The following is an 11,914-nucleotide window of genomic DNA, read 5'->3' as shown; positions in this document are numbered from 1 at the left end:
AAACCTCCCGGCCCCACAGGGATACTGTTTTGAGGCCCCCGCTAAAGTGTGAGCTCTTTGAGGCAGAAACCATGCCTTTGGTTTCTTTTGTATTTCCCATAGCACCTTGTACTATGCTCAGCAGAGAGTGGGCGCACAGTCTATGCTGTGGAGTGACACCACCACCATCACCACCCCCAAGCCTGGGCCGGAGATTAAATTCCCTGAAACAGACTGATCCTAACCTACCGCAGACAGGTCTTTCCCACCGGCATGCCGGTTGCTCCTCTCAAGTTGCTCTGTGAAACGGGGCCAGCTTGCCGACCCCAAAGGGGCCTCTGTCCCTGACAATGTGCTCGCTGGTGTGTTTCAGGCAAGTCTGCGGACACCAGAACTGACCTGGGAGCGAGTGAGATCCCAAGTGGACCACGTAATATGGCCAGATGGCAAGAGGATAGTACTGCTGGCCGAGGTAAGGCCTGGGGTGGGCAGGAACGGGCGGAGGCGAGAGAGGCCCCTGGTCCCCGGCCCTTCGGCCCGGTGCTCCCTCAGACTTCCAGCCCCGCTGAAGCACAAGTTTCACTTTACCAATGGGTTTTACTTCTAATTGTATAAGGTCTTTCCATTCAGCAATTAAGAAACTATTTTGGTTCCCAGCTCGTCACCAATTATGCTGTCTCTCCATGTCACTCTGTGGGTTGAGTCAGATAATGACTATTACAGGGAAGGAATTGACAGATAGAGCCAGCACCACTGTGAGCAAAGCTCACGAAGAGATGATGGCATTTGGGGGCTGGTTGCACCAGTAAGCAGCACGTGGAGGCTCCTGGAAAAGTCCTTTCTTTGCTGCTAGGAGCTCTCCATTTCGGAGAGCCCGTTGTCCTGAGTCAAGGGCAGGTACCAGGCTGCAACAAGGATGATAGCCCTTCTCTTGGGTTTCGATTTTCAGTCAGTTTTCAATCAAAGGAACTGAACATGAACGGGTAAAAGATAACCATCTTTTCCTGGAAGCCCATAAATTCTTGTTTAAGTATCATTTCTCTTCCCCTTTTCCTCGCCTCCAATACTTTCGGGCACCTTAAATACTTGAGGGACTGAGTTTTTTTTCAGGAGTGTGTGTGAAGAGGCTTGAGCAGGTTGCTCAGTATGCATTGATCACTTTGATAGCAGCCTGCAACCTGGTGACTTTTCTAATTGCCCCAAGAGGTTGCAACTGGTAATCTTAGTGACCAAAGAGCAAGCACCACAGCTGTTCTTGGCGACTGTCCATGCACAAAAACAGCCATCAAGTCTCTTGATAAACAGAGTAGGAGAGGGTGGCGTTGGGGGAGGTTTCCAGCTCTTCTACTCCCTGGAGGACCCATTCAGAATATGAGACCGCTGGGGTTCAGGAAAACCAAATGGAACCATTACAGCGTTCTCTGGGGGACCCGCAGAGACCGCCCCTTGCAGACCCACACTGGAGCTGGGCCTTCTGGAGGCTGTGAACAGCACATTCCAGAAGTGTTTATGGTTTCAGTTCATGCCACTCGGTGAATTCCTGTTTCTTGCACACCCGCTTTTGCCCGGCAGGGCTGATGGGGAGTGGCTGGAGAGGGGCAGTGGGCTTGGCCCCTATCCCTGCAGAGCCCGCTGCCCGACTCATTTCTCTGTGAACCCTTGCTCCAGGGCCGGCTGCTGAACCTGAGCTGCTCCACCGTGCCTACCTTCGTGCTGTCCATCACAGCTACCACGCAGGTGAGCTCCAGGCTGGGGGAGCGGTGGACCTGGCAGGTGCCACCCCACCCTTGGGCTACATTGTCTGCATCCATCTCGCTTTGCTTTTCCAGGCCCTGGCCCTGATTGAACTCTACAATGCCCCCGAGGGTCGCTATAAGCAGGATGTCTACCTGTTGCCCAAGAAAATGGGTGAGCATGTATTTCTGCCCCAGTGTCGCCAAGGAGAACAGACGCAAAAGCCCAAAGACCTCCATTCCTTACGGAGTCAAGGGGGGAGGGGATGTCTTCGTCTTTCCAAAGTCAGAGTAAAGACTAGGTCCCACTCCTGTGAGCTGCCCCCACCCCCACCCCGTTTCTCCATGGAACGCCCTTGAGATGGTGGTTTGTCACAATTCCGTGGAACAGCCTTTGCATCTGAAGCATTGTCTCTCTTTACGTATCTTGTATGCAAGAGTCTTGAAGGAGGAAGCTGCTTCCCCAGGACGAGGAGACCCTTGTGACATCGGCTGACTGGTCGGTGCTAAGCTGCTAACAGCCCCACGAACTGCGCAGGGAGAACGGCGAGGCTGTCTGCTCGTAGACAGTGTGTCTCAGACACCTGCGTGGGCAGTCCTACCCTGTCCTTGGAGGTGCCCTGAGTCGGCATTGACTCCACACTAGTGAGAGGGTAACATCTCAGGCCCAGCAAGACTCTCATGTCCCAACTTCTAACCCCGGCTTGTTGCTTCAGGCCCAAGGAGAGGCTGAAGAGCTTCTGTCCTGAAGCAGTCCGTTACAAAGGAAACAGTAAATTGTCTTAAATTTTTTAAGCACCTGCCTCGCACACCTGAATTGATCTTGTATGTTTAAACTCTCAAGGGAATAAATCCCCTCGGGGTCTATTTTGCTTGATACAAGGACAGCAAAAAGGAAAAACCCAAACCGTCCATATTCTGGCCGAATGCATGATAAAGTTGGTAGGAGACCAGACAAGCGGGGAAAATGATATAAACGCATGAATCAGGAGCCTGTGTTGAAGGAGCTCTGTGGCACAGTGGAGACGTGCTGGACAGCGAGCAGATCAGCGAGCGGTTCGAACTTAGCCACCGCTCCATTGGAGAAAGATGGAGGCGTCCTGAGTGACCCACCGAACAGAGGGTTCAAGACAGAAGTCAAGTCCCCCCGAGCTTCCCCTTCTCTAGGCCCCACCCTGCCCGTCACAACACCTCCGGCTTCTTTGAGTGTCCCTCCGCCCTCTGAAACCACGGGTGTGGTAGAAACGGGACAGCTTTGACAAGCACTGGGCCTGACGCTAAAGGCGACTCTGCCTGAGGCCTGAGGACCCATGAGCCAACGTTGAGCGTTTTCCATTCCGCCCTGGGAGTCGGAAGTGTGCCTCCCCAAGCCTAAAGCCTGCGACGGGCAGCCAGCAGCCAGGAGGCCTGTGGGCTTAAAGCAGGGGGTTTGTGGTCTGTTCCAGATGAGTACGTGGCGAGCCTGCACCTGCCCACCTTTGATGCCCACCTGACAGAGCTGACGGATGAGCAGGCCAAGTATCTGGGTCTTAACAAGAACGGGCCCTTCAAGCCTAATTACTACAGGTGCCCTGGGCCCTCCCCATGTAAAACAGGGAGGGAGTCTGGGAGGGTGGGTGTGAAGAACTTCTTGCTCTAGAACTTTGTCTCTGCCCATTCACATGAACCCAGAACAGGGGCCTCACCCCTGTACCACGATTCCTGAGCACTCTCTGAGGCCATTTAACATCATGTTTCTGAATTGCCTTTCTCCATTTCACCTTCTTGCTATGAGTCTTCTCATGTAATGGATGGAGAAATGCTGGTCTTTTTCACTCAGGTGAACGAGAGCCACCAGTATCTACCCCTACCATGTGCCCTCCAGGAAAGCCCCGGCTCTTCACGTCCTGGCCTCCCACAACCAGATAGCATCTCAGTCTCATCTTTCTTTTTCCATCCAGGTATTAAGTTCCTGTAACTGAAGCCAGAAGAAGGTTTAAGGAATAGAACTCCAAGTCTTTGCTTCACTACTATACAGGAAATAATCCAGCAAGCTGCTTCTCCCATCCGAGCTGCCCGCCACGCTCACCTTGTAGACCATATGTTAGGTTATTTATTTATTAAAATCTAGAATCCTGTGCCTGTCGCCTTGGCCCAGAGTGTGGTTACTGCCCCACGGGCTGAGCGAGCCACAGAGGACAGGCTGAGGAAGGAGGAAAATGGGGTAACCATTCCCAATGCATCTTTGCCTCAAACCCCATTGATCTGAAATCTCAGCCGATGGCATTCTCTCTTGTCCAGGATCAGGGATTAGTCCAGGCCTTCCCGATTCCTTGTTCCCTGGGTCTGCTGGAACACATTTTCAGCAGCTGCCTTGCTCAGCTCCGGCCCCTCCCCAGGGGAGGCCTGGGAGAAGCCACTGAAAGACCATGGCCTGGGCGGCCAGCCTTGACCATCCCTCTACGATCACTGCCTTCTTTCTGAAACGGCTGCTAGGAAGGAGTGCTACGGCTTTGGCAAGCTGCAACCAGAGCTCCGCTGTGCCTGTGCCTCAGAGAGGCCTCCTTCCTTAGCCAGGACTCCCGCTTCTCCTGAGCACTTGTGTCTGTCCTGGAGTGTGCCTCCACTGTCTCCTCAGCCGCTCTACTGTTTCGCTGCCTTTTATCCCAACCCCACTCCACTCAGGAAGTGGGGGCCATTCCCCTGGGACCCATAGTTTTATTTCCCTGTCATTTACCTGGAGATTGCCCCAGGAAGGGCCCTCCAAATTGGTTCCCTCTCTAAAAAAGAGAGCTTGTTTTGAAAAAACAAAAAACATGGCTTCCTAGGACTCTCTGCTACTTCCTAAGCAACTTCTGAAAATTCTGTAAGGAGTAGAGAAAAGCAGACCTTCCAGGGGACTTAAAGAGTGAGAGCTTCCGAAATGGGACGTCACTCAGGCCCGTGGTGTGACAAACCTGGTTCCTAAAGAAGCAGGGTCTGTCTGTCCCCCGGGAATTGCAGGGCAGCTTTCGTGCGGGCTAAGCTCTACACACGGCCCGTACTCTGTCCAGATGATCGGAGCTGGTTTGAACCTCATCAGACAGCTGCCACCTCTGGCCGTGGCCAAGAGCTAATGGCCTCTGCGACCTGGTCTGTGTTCTTTGGACTCTGCTGCGGTATCTGTCTATGTTTTGGCCTCTCCGCTAAGGGTCCTGTGTGTCAGTTTCTGGAGCAGCTTCCCCTGTAGGAGGAAGCAGAGTGGGTGGGATTGGTATGACCGCCCACCCGGGAGCAGGACTGCTTTTGGAGACCGCAGTGAAACACGGCCAGTTCTACGAGTTAAAGCCTGGGTGTCCCTAGGGATTTTGAAGTAGATAAGTCCCCACCTTCCCACTCAACTCCCCCCCAACACACACACACACGCACACACACACACACTCTACCATATTGAAACTCTCAGGATTGTTTCCCCACTTGTTCCCCATCCTGGGCTGCCTCAAAGTCTTAAGACAGCCAGGACAGCCAGGGTCACTGTGACCTTCCACTCTGGTTCTCCTCCTGGGTCCACCCTCTCCTGTGCTCCCTGGTCTTCCTGGGTCCCCTCAGGGTTGGTCTGGAAGTGACCTTACTTTTGGCAGTAGAGAGGTGACACTTGGCTAGATGGCTGTCTGTCTCTTGAAATAGTAGACAGGTTCATCCCACAAAGACTGGCTCTTCGGGGGCCATGTGTCTGAGAAAGTATTCGGAAAATGCCCCCCACCCATCTGCAGCTCCTGCCCTGCAAGGAAGACCACAATTGCTGAAAGCTCCCCCAGGCCACTCCCTCCCTCCTGATTGTCCTGAGTTCATTGGCTGCTTGGACTATAGAGAGAGTCCGATCTTCTGCACCTCCTCTTGTATCCAGGGCAGATTCCCACAGACAGGTCTCTGGCCTCTGGTCTCCTTTGTTCTCATGCCGGAAGCTACAGCCTGCTGTTGCTCATTGCACCTGCCCAGTGCTCTCTGGGCTCCAGGTGTGAGCTTGCTGAGGGCATCATGCTCCTGTGAACAAACAGAGCCTCCCTCCGCAGCTTCGGGTTAGCTGGGGAGTTGCTGCAAATGGTGAGGTGCTTGCCTCCGAGTTTCAGGTGATACCCCTCTCTCTCACTCGCTCTGTCTCTCTCTCTCTGTCTCTCTCTGTCTCTCTTTCTCTCTGGGGACCCAGTTTCATCAGCCATTGATACCTGCTGGTATCTGGAAGCTTGGAGAGGGAATCCCTACCATGTTCTCTCCAATGAATTAGAGCTACTCTTCAGGTTGGCTGGTTGGTTTGTCACCCTCTTCATAGACACGTTCAGTTTATTTTCCCAGGCCTCTGATCTGACCACCTCCTGCCTTCCCACTTCCCTGCCACCGCCCCCCACCCCCCACCCCCACGCCCCTTGAAGCCTGGCTGCCCGTGGCCTCACTTTTTCCTGCAAAGCTTTTTTGCTGCTTGACTTTTCTCTGAACAGATCTGAAACTGCTGCCCCTGTGGTTTTCTCAAATCCACTTTGTCACGGTTTTAAAAAAGAAATCAAAATGCATTGTTGCATTATGCTTTTTTTAACAAAGGAAAATTACAGAACGAAAATAGGCAACACCAGCAAATTATATATGGACAAGTTCTGAACTATATATACATATATATTATATATATCCAAAAAAAGTAATCATCTAGTTCTCGTGATCATCTTAGCACCCAGACCTCTGAGCATTGCCTTCACCGAGAGGTTCTGGAAATCTATATGTCTGAGTGATTGTATTAGATCAGCAATAATGACCATGTAATCTCAAAAGACAATAAAATGTTCCTAAAATGAATTCTTTGTCTCCAGTGCATAACATATTCCTAAAATGAATTCCTGGTGTCTATGAACTAGCAACTGGGCAGAGATGAGAGCGGTCTGCAGGCTAGAGGCCGGATGGGGGGCCGGATGGGAAGCCCTTCCCAGTAGACAGGTGGGGCAGAGCTGCCCTACACTGATCAACGGCTGTGTATGAAGAGCCTGCCTTCCCAGAGCCACCATCCTGGACACGTTTAGGACAGCTGCACTAACGCCTGCTCCAAGTCCCATGTGTACCACCTTAAGTCACAGCACAGGAGCTAGCATCCCCCTAGCATGGACAAGACCCCACAATGTGAAACCCTGAGGGAGGGAGAATTAGGTTGCCTAACGCCACCAGAACCCTACAGGGGGGTGGGGGTGGGGGGAGTGGTTACTCTGTTCCTTCTCAGCTACCTTCTTTCTTCAGTGACCTAAACTGGTTCTACAGGTTGTGGGACCAACATGGGTTACAAAATACATACCATACCACCTTCCCTTCCCTCCCATGCCATCAGAATGCTCTGCCACTTTGCTTCCCGTGCACTGAAGCTAAGTGCCTGGGGGCTAGAGAAGCCTGGGCCCAGGGAAGGGCTCAGAGCCAGGGCCACTGCAGTGGGGAGGAGGAGGACGCAGCAAGAGCCGCGACTTGCTCCCCAGCCACAGAGGTTGGCCTCTGTGAAGTCTGGCCCCTTGGACAACCCCCGCCCCCCCATCTTAGTTTCAGACTCACGGGTCAGCCCAGGCTGCCCACTGCTGAGCAAGTCTCCCTTCCACAAGGTATGGTGAGACGTTTGGAGTTTGAGCTTGAAGTGGTGTGACCATTCAGAGCCATGTTTTTCTTGCCTGCAAATTGGATGGCACCGATACATTTAGTCGTCGTTCGGTGCCCTCATGGAAATTCCAACTACAAAATGAAACCCGGCCAGCCTGGTCCTGCGCTGTCCTCATAATCGGTATTCTGAGCCCCTTGTCGCAGGCACTGTGCCAATCCATCTCCTAGATGGTCCTTCTCACCGATTCTCCACCCACGATGTCCTCTTCCAGGCACAGGCATCGCCTAGAACAGCGGTTCTCAACTTGTAGGTCACGACCCCTTTGGAGGTCGAACGACCCTTTCACAGGGGTCGCCCAATTCATCACAGTAGCAAAATTACAGGGATGAAGTAGCAACGAACATAATGTTATGGGGGGGGGGGTCACCACAACGTGAGGAACTGTATGAAGGGGTGGCGACATTAGGAAGGTTGAGAACCACTGCCCCAGAGTTAGGATTGAATGACCTGAGGTATTACAAATGCCATCTGCAGAGCCTGACAGCTCTTCCTCACCTTGATCCAGGGCCCTACCACTGGCCTCATGACACCTACCCATGCCCTTTCTGCCTTTGCTGCTACATTATCCTCCCAAACCTGGGCCTTTAAGATCTCTTGTCCCTCATCCTTAAGTTTTCTCAGGCCAGGTGCTGTCTGCTTCACCAGGTCCCTGACCTTTGCCGGTTAGAGGGGTAGGGATGTGTTTGAGCCTTGTAAGGACATCGGTTAATTACCCCCTGTCAGCAGACTCAGAAGGATTCAATTGAGGGGGCCAGGGAAATTGGTCATGCAGGCCCCAAACAGAAAAGCCCCATGCACTGCTGTGCAGTCAATGGACTTGACCACCCTCCCTGTAGGACAGAGTAAAACTGTCCCCGAGGGTCCAAGGTTGTATTTCTGGACAGAAGCAGACCACTCCCTCTTTCTCTACAGCATTGTTGACAAATGGTTCAAGTCACTACCTTCCCGAAGCACTTAGCCACGCACCCCAGGGCTCATATTTATGGGTACTGTCGCTCCTTTCTTGGCAAATAAGCTGAAAGATGGGGAGGGGGGTACCAATCCCAATAATTATCACACAAAACAAAGAACTATATTGCCATCGAGTAGATGCCAATTTCTAATGACCCTATAGGACATGGTAGAACTGAAGCTTCATCCCCTTGGACCTGACAGATGGTTTCAAACTGCTGACCTTGTAGTTAGCAGCCCTGTGCATAGCCACTACAACCATCAGAGTTGCTATAATTCACTGACATCGATCCAATTCTTGTCGACTCACAGCAACCCTGTAGGACAGGGTAGAACTGCCCCTGTGAGCTTCCAAGACTGTAACTGTTCATGGGAATGGAAAGCCCTGCCTTTCTCCCAAGGAGCAGCTGGTGGGTTCGAACTGTGGACCTTGCGACTTGCAACCCAGTGAGTAACCACTATGCCACCAGGGCTCCTATAGACTGGACATTTTCACTGAATGTGTGCTTTTTTGTTGCATCTCCAGGTGCCTTCCACCTTGTGACAAGCTCTGAAAGTCAGCAGTCTGACCTTTACTGCCTCCCAGTCCCCTGGGGGGTGGTGGGGGGAGGCAGGAGGTGGGTAGCCAGAGGGCGTGGAAAAGATCTTGGAGTGAGGTCTCTGTTGAGTCTGCAAGCTTGATAGCACCACTCGATAGCATCTCTTCACCAAAAACCCCGGAGCAGATGGAGCTCTGGGTGCAGCCACGGGCAGGGGCCTTGCAAGGATCCTCAATCCCTCTCCCAGTTGAGGATGACCTTTCCTGCTGTATCTGCAAGGGAGGCAGGAAAAGGAACAGCTTTTCCAAGTGGGCCCCTCCTGTCTGCTGTCTCTCTTGGAGAGTCTGCTGGCGGGACAAGGCTCACACCAAGAAGGTGAAGTCCTGGGCCTGCCAGGCCTAGCTGGCTGCTAGGAAGAGAAGTACTGGGGAAATGAGAGGGAGAAGCAATGTCTTGTACTAAAGAGCCCCCACGGGCTGTGCAGTGACAGGTTTACCACTCTGAAGCAGGGATGAGCTAGGCGTGGGTTGTGAATTTTAAAGTGGAGCGTGAATCTCTAAGAGTTTAACAAATGATACCCCCCACACACAAAAATTCCCAAAATCAAATTGCTTCGGGCTTAAGCTAAGGCCTTTTTCTGGGGGGTGAGGAGGGAGAGGGGGCAGGAGTCAAACCCAATTCTATATTCTACTCAACCAGTGGGTAGCTACTGGGAAGAGCTGGGCCCCTAGGGAACACATGTCAATGTCTGGAGACATTTCTGATTGTCACACAGAGGGAGGGTATTGCTGAAGCCAGGAATGTTGCTAACAAGGCTGCAATGTACAGTGCAGCCCCCACAACAAAGGATAATCTCGACCCAAATGCTAATGGGACAGCAGTTGAGAAACCATGTGCTAAACAAGTGTAAATGAGGCATACAAAAATGAGCAAGACTTGGCCTTACACTCAAGGAGTTTATATATCCCTGTTTGTGGGGGTGGGATGATAGAGGGGCGGGATGTGAAAAGAAAGTGGGTGGGTGCAGAAAGGGGATGTTGGGGAGCAGAGAAATAAAACCCAAACAGTTGCAAGAAATGCCCCTTGCAACCCTACCTTGAGCTACCACCTATAGACAGACTAGCAGAGGGAAGAGTGGGAGAGAGAGATTGTTGGGAACGGGACAGAATCATCCTCAAGACATGACATGAGCACTGCATTTTTCCATGTATGTCACACCCCCAAAATCATCGCACATAAACTAACCCGAGGGTTGGATACAAACAAAACAAGAAACTAAAGCCTACATGATTTACCAGTAAGACAGGGATTCCTTTGGGCCCTGGGGGGAAATTGGGGTTTCCCATCCAGGCAAGACACTGCTTGACACCAAGGCAGCCTGAGTGGGCTGGGGAGGGTCCTCCTCCTGGAGCAAGAGGTGAGGCCCAAATGGCATCTTTAAGGAAGGAGCCCCTTGGGGAGAAGAAGCCTTCCTACAGAGCTGGTTCTCAAAGCCACTGGGGCAGGATCACGCGTGATACCCGGGGAATTGCGAGGAGGAACTGCGTGTGTGAGTCTTGGCTTCTGCTCAGTAAAGTTAGCGGAGACAGGGAGCCTAGTGCGGTGCCTGGCAGAGTGCTGCCTCAGCTACCCGCACCCCTACCCCACCCCCCTTTCTGGCGGTGGACTTGCTGGGGGCTTATTGGAAAGGCTTCTATGAGCAGTCTAGGATGCTCTAAATACTCATTTTAACCTACTTCGGGGTAAATTAGGGAGAGAGCAGACCATACTGCCTGCTTTGCGACCCCCCATTTTCCCGGTAACTCGGGGCTCTTGGGGAGAGGGAGGGAAGCCTGGGGAGTCGGCGGGGGCACTCCCGAGCGCATCCGGTGACAAAGGCGCCCCAAACTGCAAGGAAAGGCAGGTGGATAGTTAGGGGCAGCCGGCATCGGCTTGAACGGAAACGCCTTCCCACCCTGCAGCCCCTGCCTCACTCCAGCGGAGGCCACTGGAGCGTTCCCTTTAAAACTGTGAGCTTTCAGGAGTGGGCTGCAAGGTGTCCCTGCGGGGTCCTCGGCCGCCCCAGGGACTGCAGCGCGATCCGGGACACGCGCAGGAGCCAGGAGTTGGGGGCAGGGGTCTGTGGTGACGGGAAAGCGAACTGCAGTGGAGCTGGAGGCGGAGGCTAGAACCCCGAAAAGGGAGCGCGGAGCGGAGCAGTAACCCGCCCGAGCTCGGAGGTGGGAGGGGAGAGCCGGTCCGGGAGGCTACCGCGACGCTGCAGTGTGCCTTGAATGAACACCCCCTCCTCCAGGCCCGCTCCGTGCGGCCGGGTGGCCAATCGCGTCGCGGGGCGGGGCATCGGGGAACGTCCATGGCCAATCGCGGCAGAGGGGCGGGGCCGGCGCGCGGCACTGGGCGGCGGGGCGGCAGCGGGATCTCCGGCAGAGCCCGGCGGGCGCGGAGCGGGACAGCATGGAGGAGCCCACGGCGGCCGGGGCCGGGAGCCCGCCGGCCAACGGCAACGGCGGCAAAGGGAAGCAGGCTGCGCCCAAGGGCCAAGAGGGTTTCCGGAACCAGCGGCGCGAGTCGGAGGTGAGGAGCTCGGGGGCGCCGGCGGAGGTGACTCCGCCCGTACCCTCCCCCAGCTGCCAGCCCCCGGCCCCTAGCTGCCGGCCCCCCGCCGCGGGCCGTGTGTGGCTCGGTGGGTCCCCGGTCCAGCCCAGCTGCTATCCCAGCCCGGTGCTGCCCTCCCCGGAGGGGACTCGCGGTCCCATTCTACGGAAGAGCAAACCGGAGCGCGAGGCGGCGACGTGAGTGGCCTGATCACCGAGGCTAGAACCCAGTCTCAGACCGGAGGGCTCGCGTGGCCCGTTCCCTGCGGTGCCCTACTAGGGGTGCAGTCCATGGGCGCGGCTCCCCACCTGGCCAGAGGGTGCTGTGGGAGTGCTGGGTGGGACTGTCCCAGGACTAGGAGGGAACACCGCACCACGAAGTCACCCTTTCCAGGAAGATGAAAGCACTCCCCCTATCCCCTAACACACACACACACACACACACACACACACACACACACACACACACACGAGAGA

At 54.3% G+C, this 11,914-nt stretch overlaps 2 protein-coding genes across 7 annotated transcripts in view; both read left to right on the top strand.

The window, feature by feature from the left end:
* AHCYL2 (adenosylhomocysteinase like 2) overlaps positions 1-6,515 on the top strand; it is a 50,206-nt gene extending 43,691 nt beyond the window's left edge. For all 6 annotated transcript variants that reach the window (XM_045288697.1, XM_045288696.1, XM_004707810.3 and 3 more), the window contains exons 13-17: positions 353-451; positions 1,648-1,716; positions 1,809-1,887; positions 3,158-3,278; positions 3,653-6,515. In XM_045288697.1, the coding sequence (XP_045144632.1) occupies positions 353-451; positions 1,648-1,716; positions 1,809-1,887; positions 3,158-3,278; positions 3,653-3,659 (375 nt within the window). In that variant the 3' untranslated portion in view covers positions 3,660-6,515. The remainder of the gene's footprint in view (positions 1-352; positions 452-1,647; positions 1,717-1,808; positions 1,888-3,157; positions 3,279-3,652) is intronic.
* Positions 6,516-11,290: 4,775 nt separating this feature from the next.
* Positions 11,291-11,914, top strand: part of STRIP2 (striatin interacting protein 2) — a 31,376-nt gene continuing 30,752 nt past the window's right edge. The window contains exon 1 of the mRNA XM_004707877.2: positions 11,291-11,417. Coding sequence (XP_004707934.1) covers positions 11,298-11,417 — 120 coding nt within the window. The 5' untranslated portion in view covers positions 11,291-11,297. The remainder of the gene's footprint in view (positions 11,418-11,914) is intronic.

Source organism: Echinops telfairi, unplaced genomic scaffold (assembly GCF_000313985.2).
Source record: "Echinops telfairi isolate 266 unplaced genomic scaffold, ASM31398v2 ScPeMD7_23;HRSCAF=83, whole genome shotgun sequence".
Taxonomy (NCBI): Eukaryota; Metazoa; Chordata; class Mammalia; order Afrosoricida; family Tenrecidae; genus Echinops; species Echinops telfairi.
Note: the sequence above shows the minus strand (reverse complement) of the source record. Positions and strands in the feature narration are given on the sequence as shown.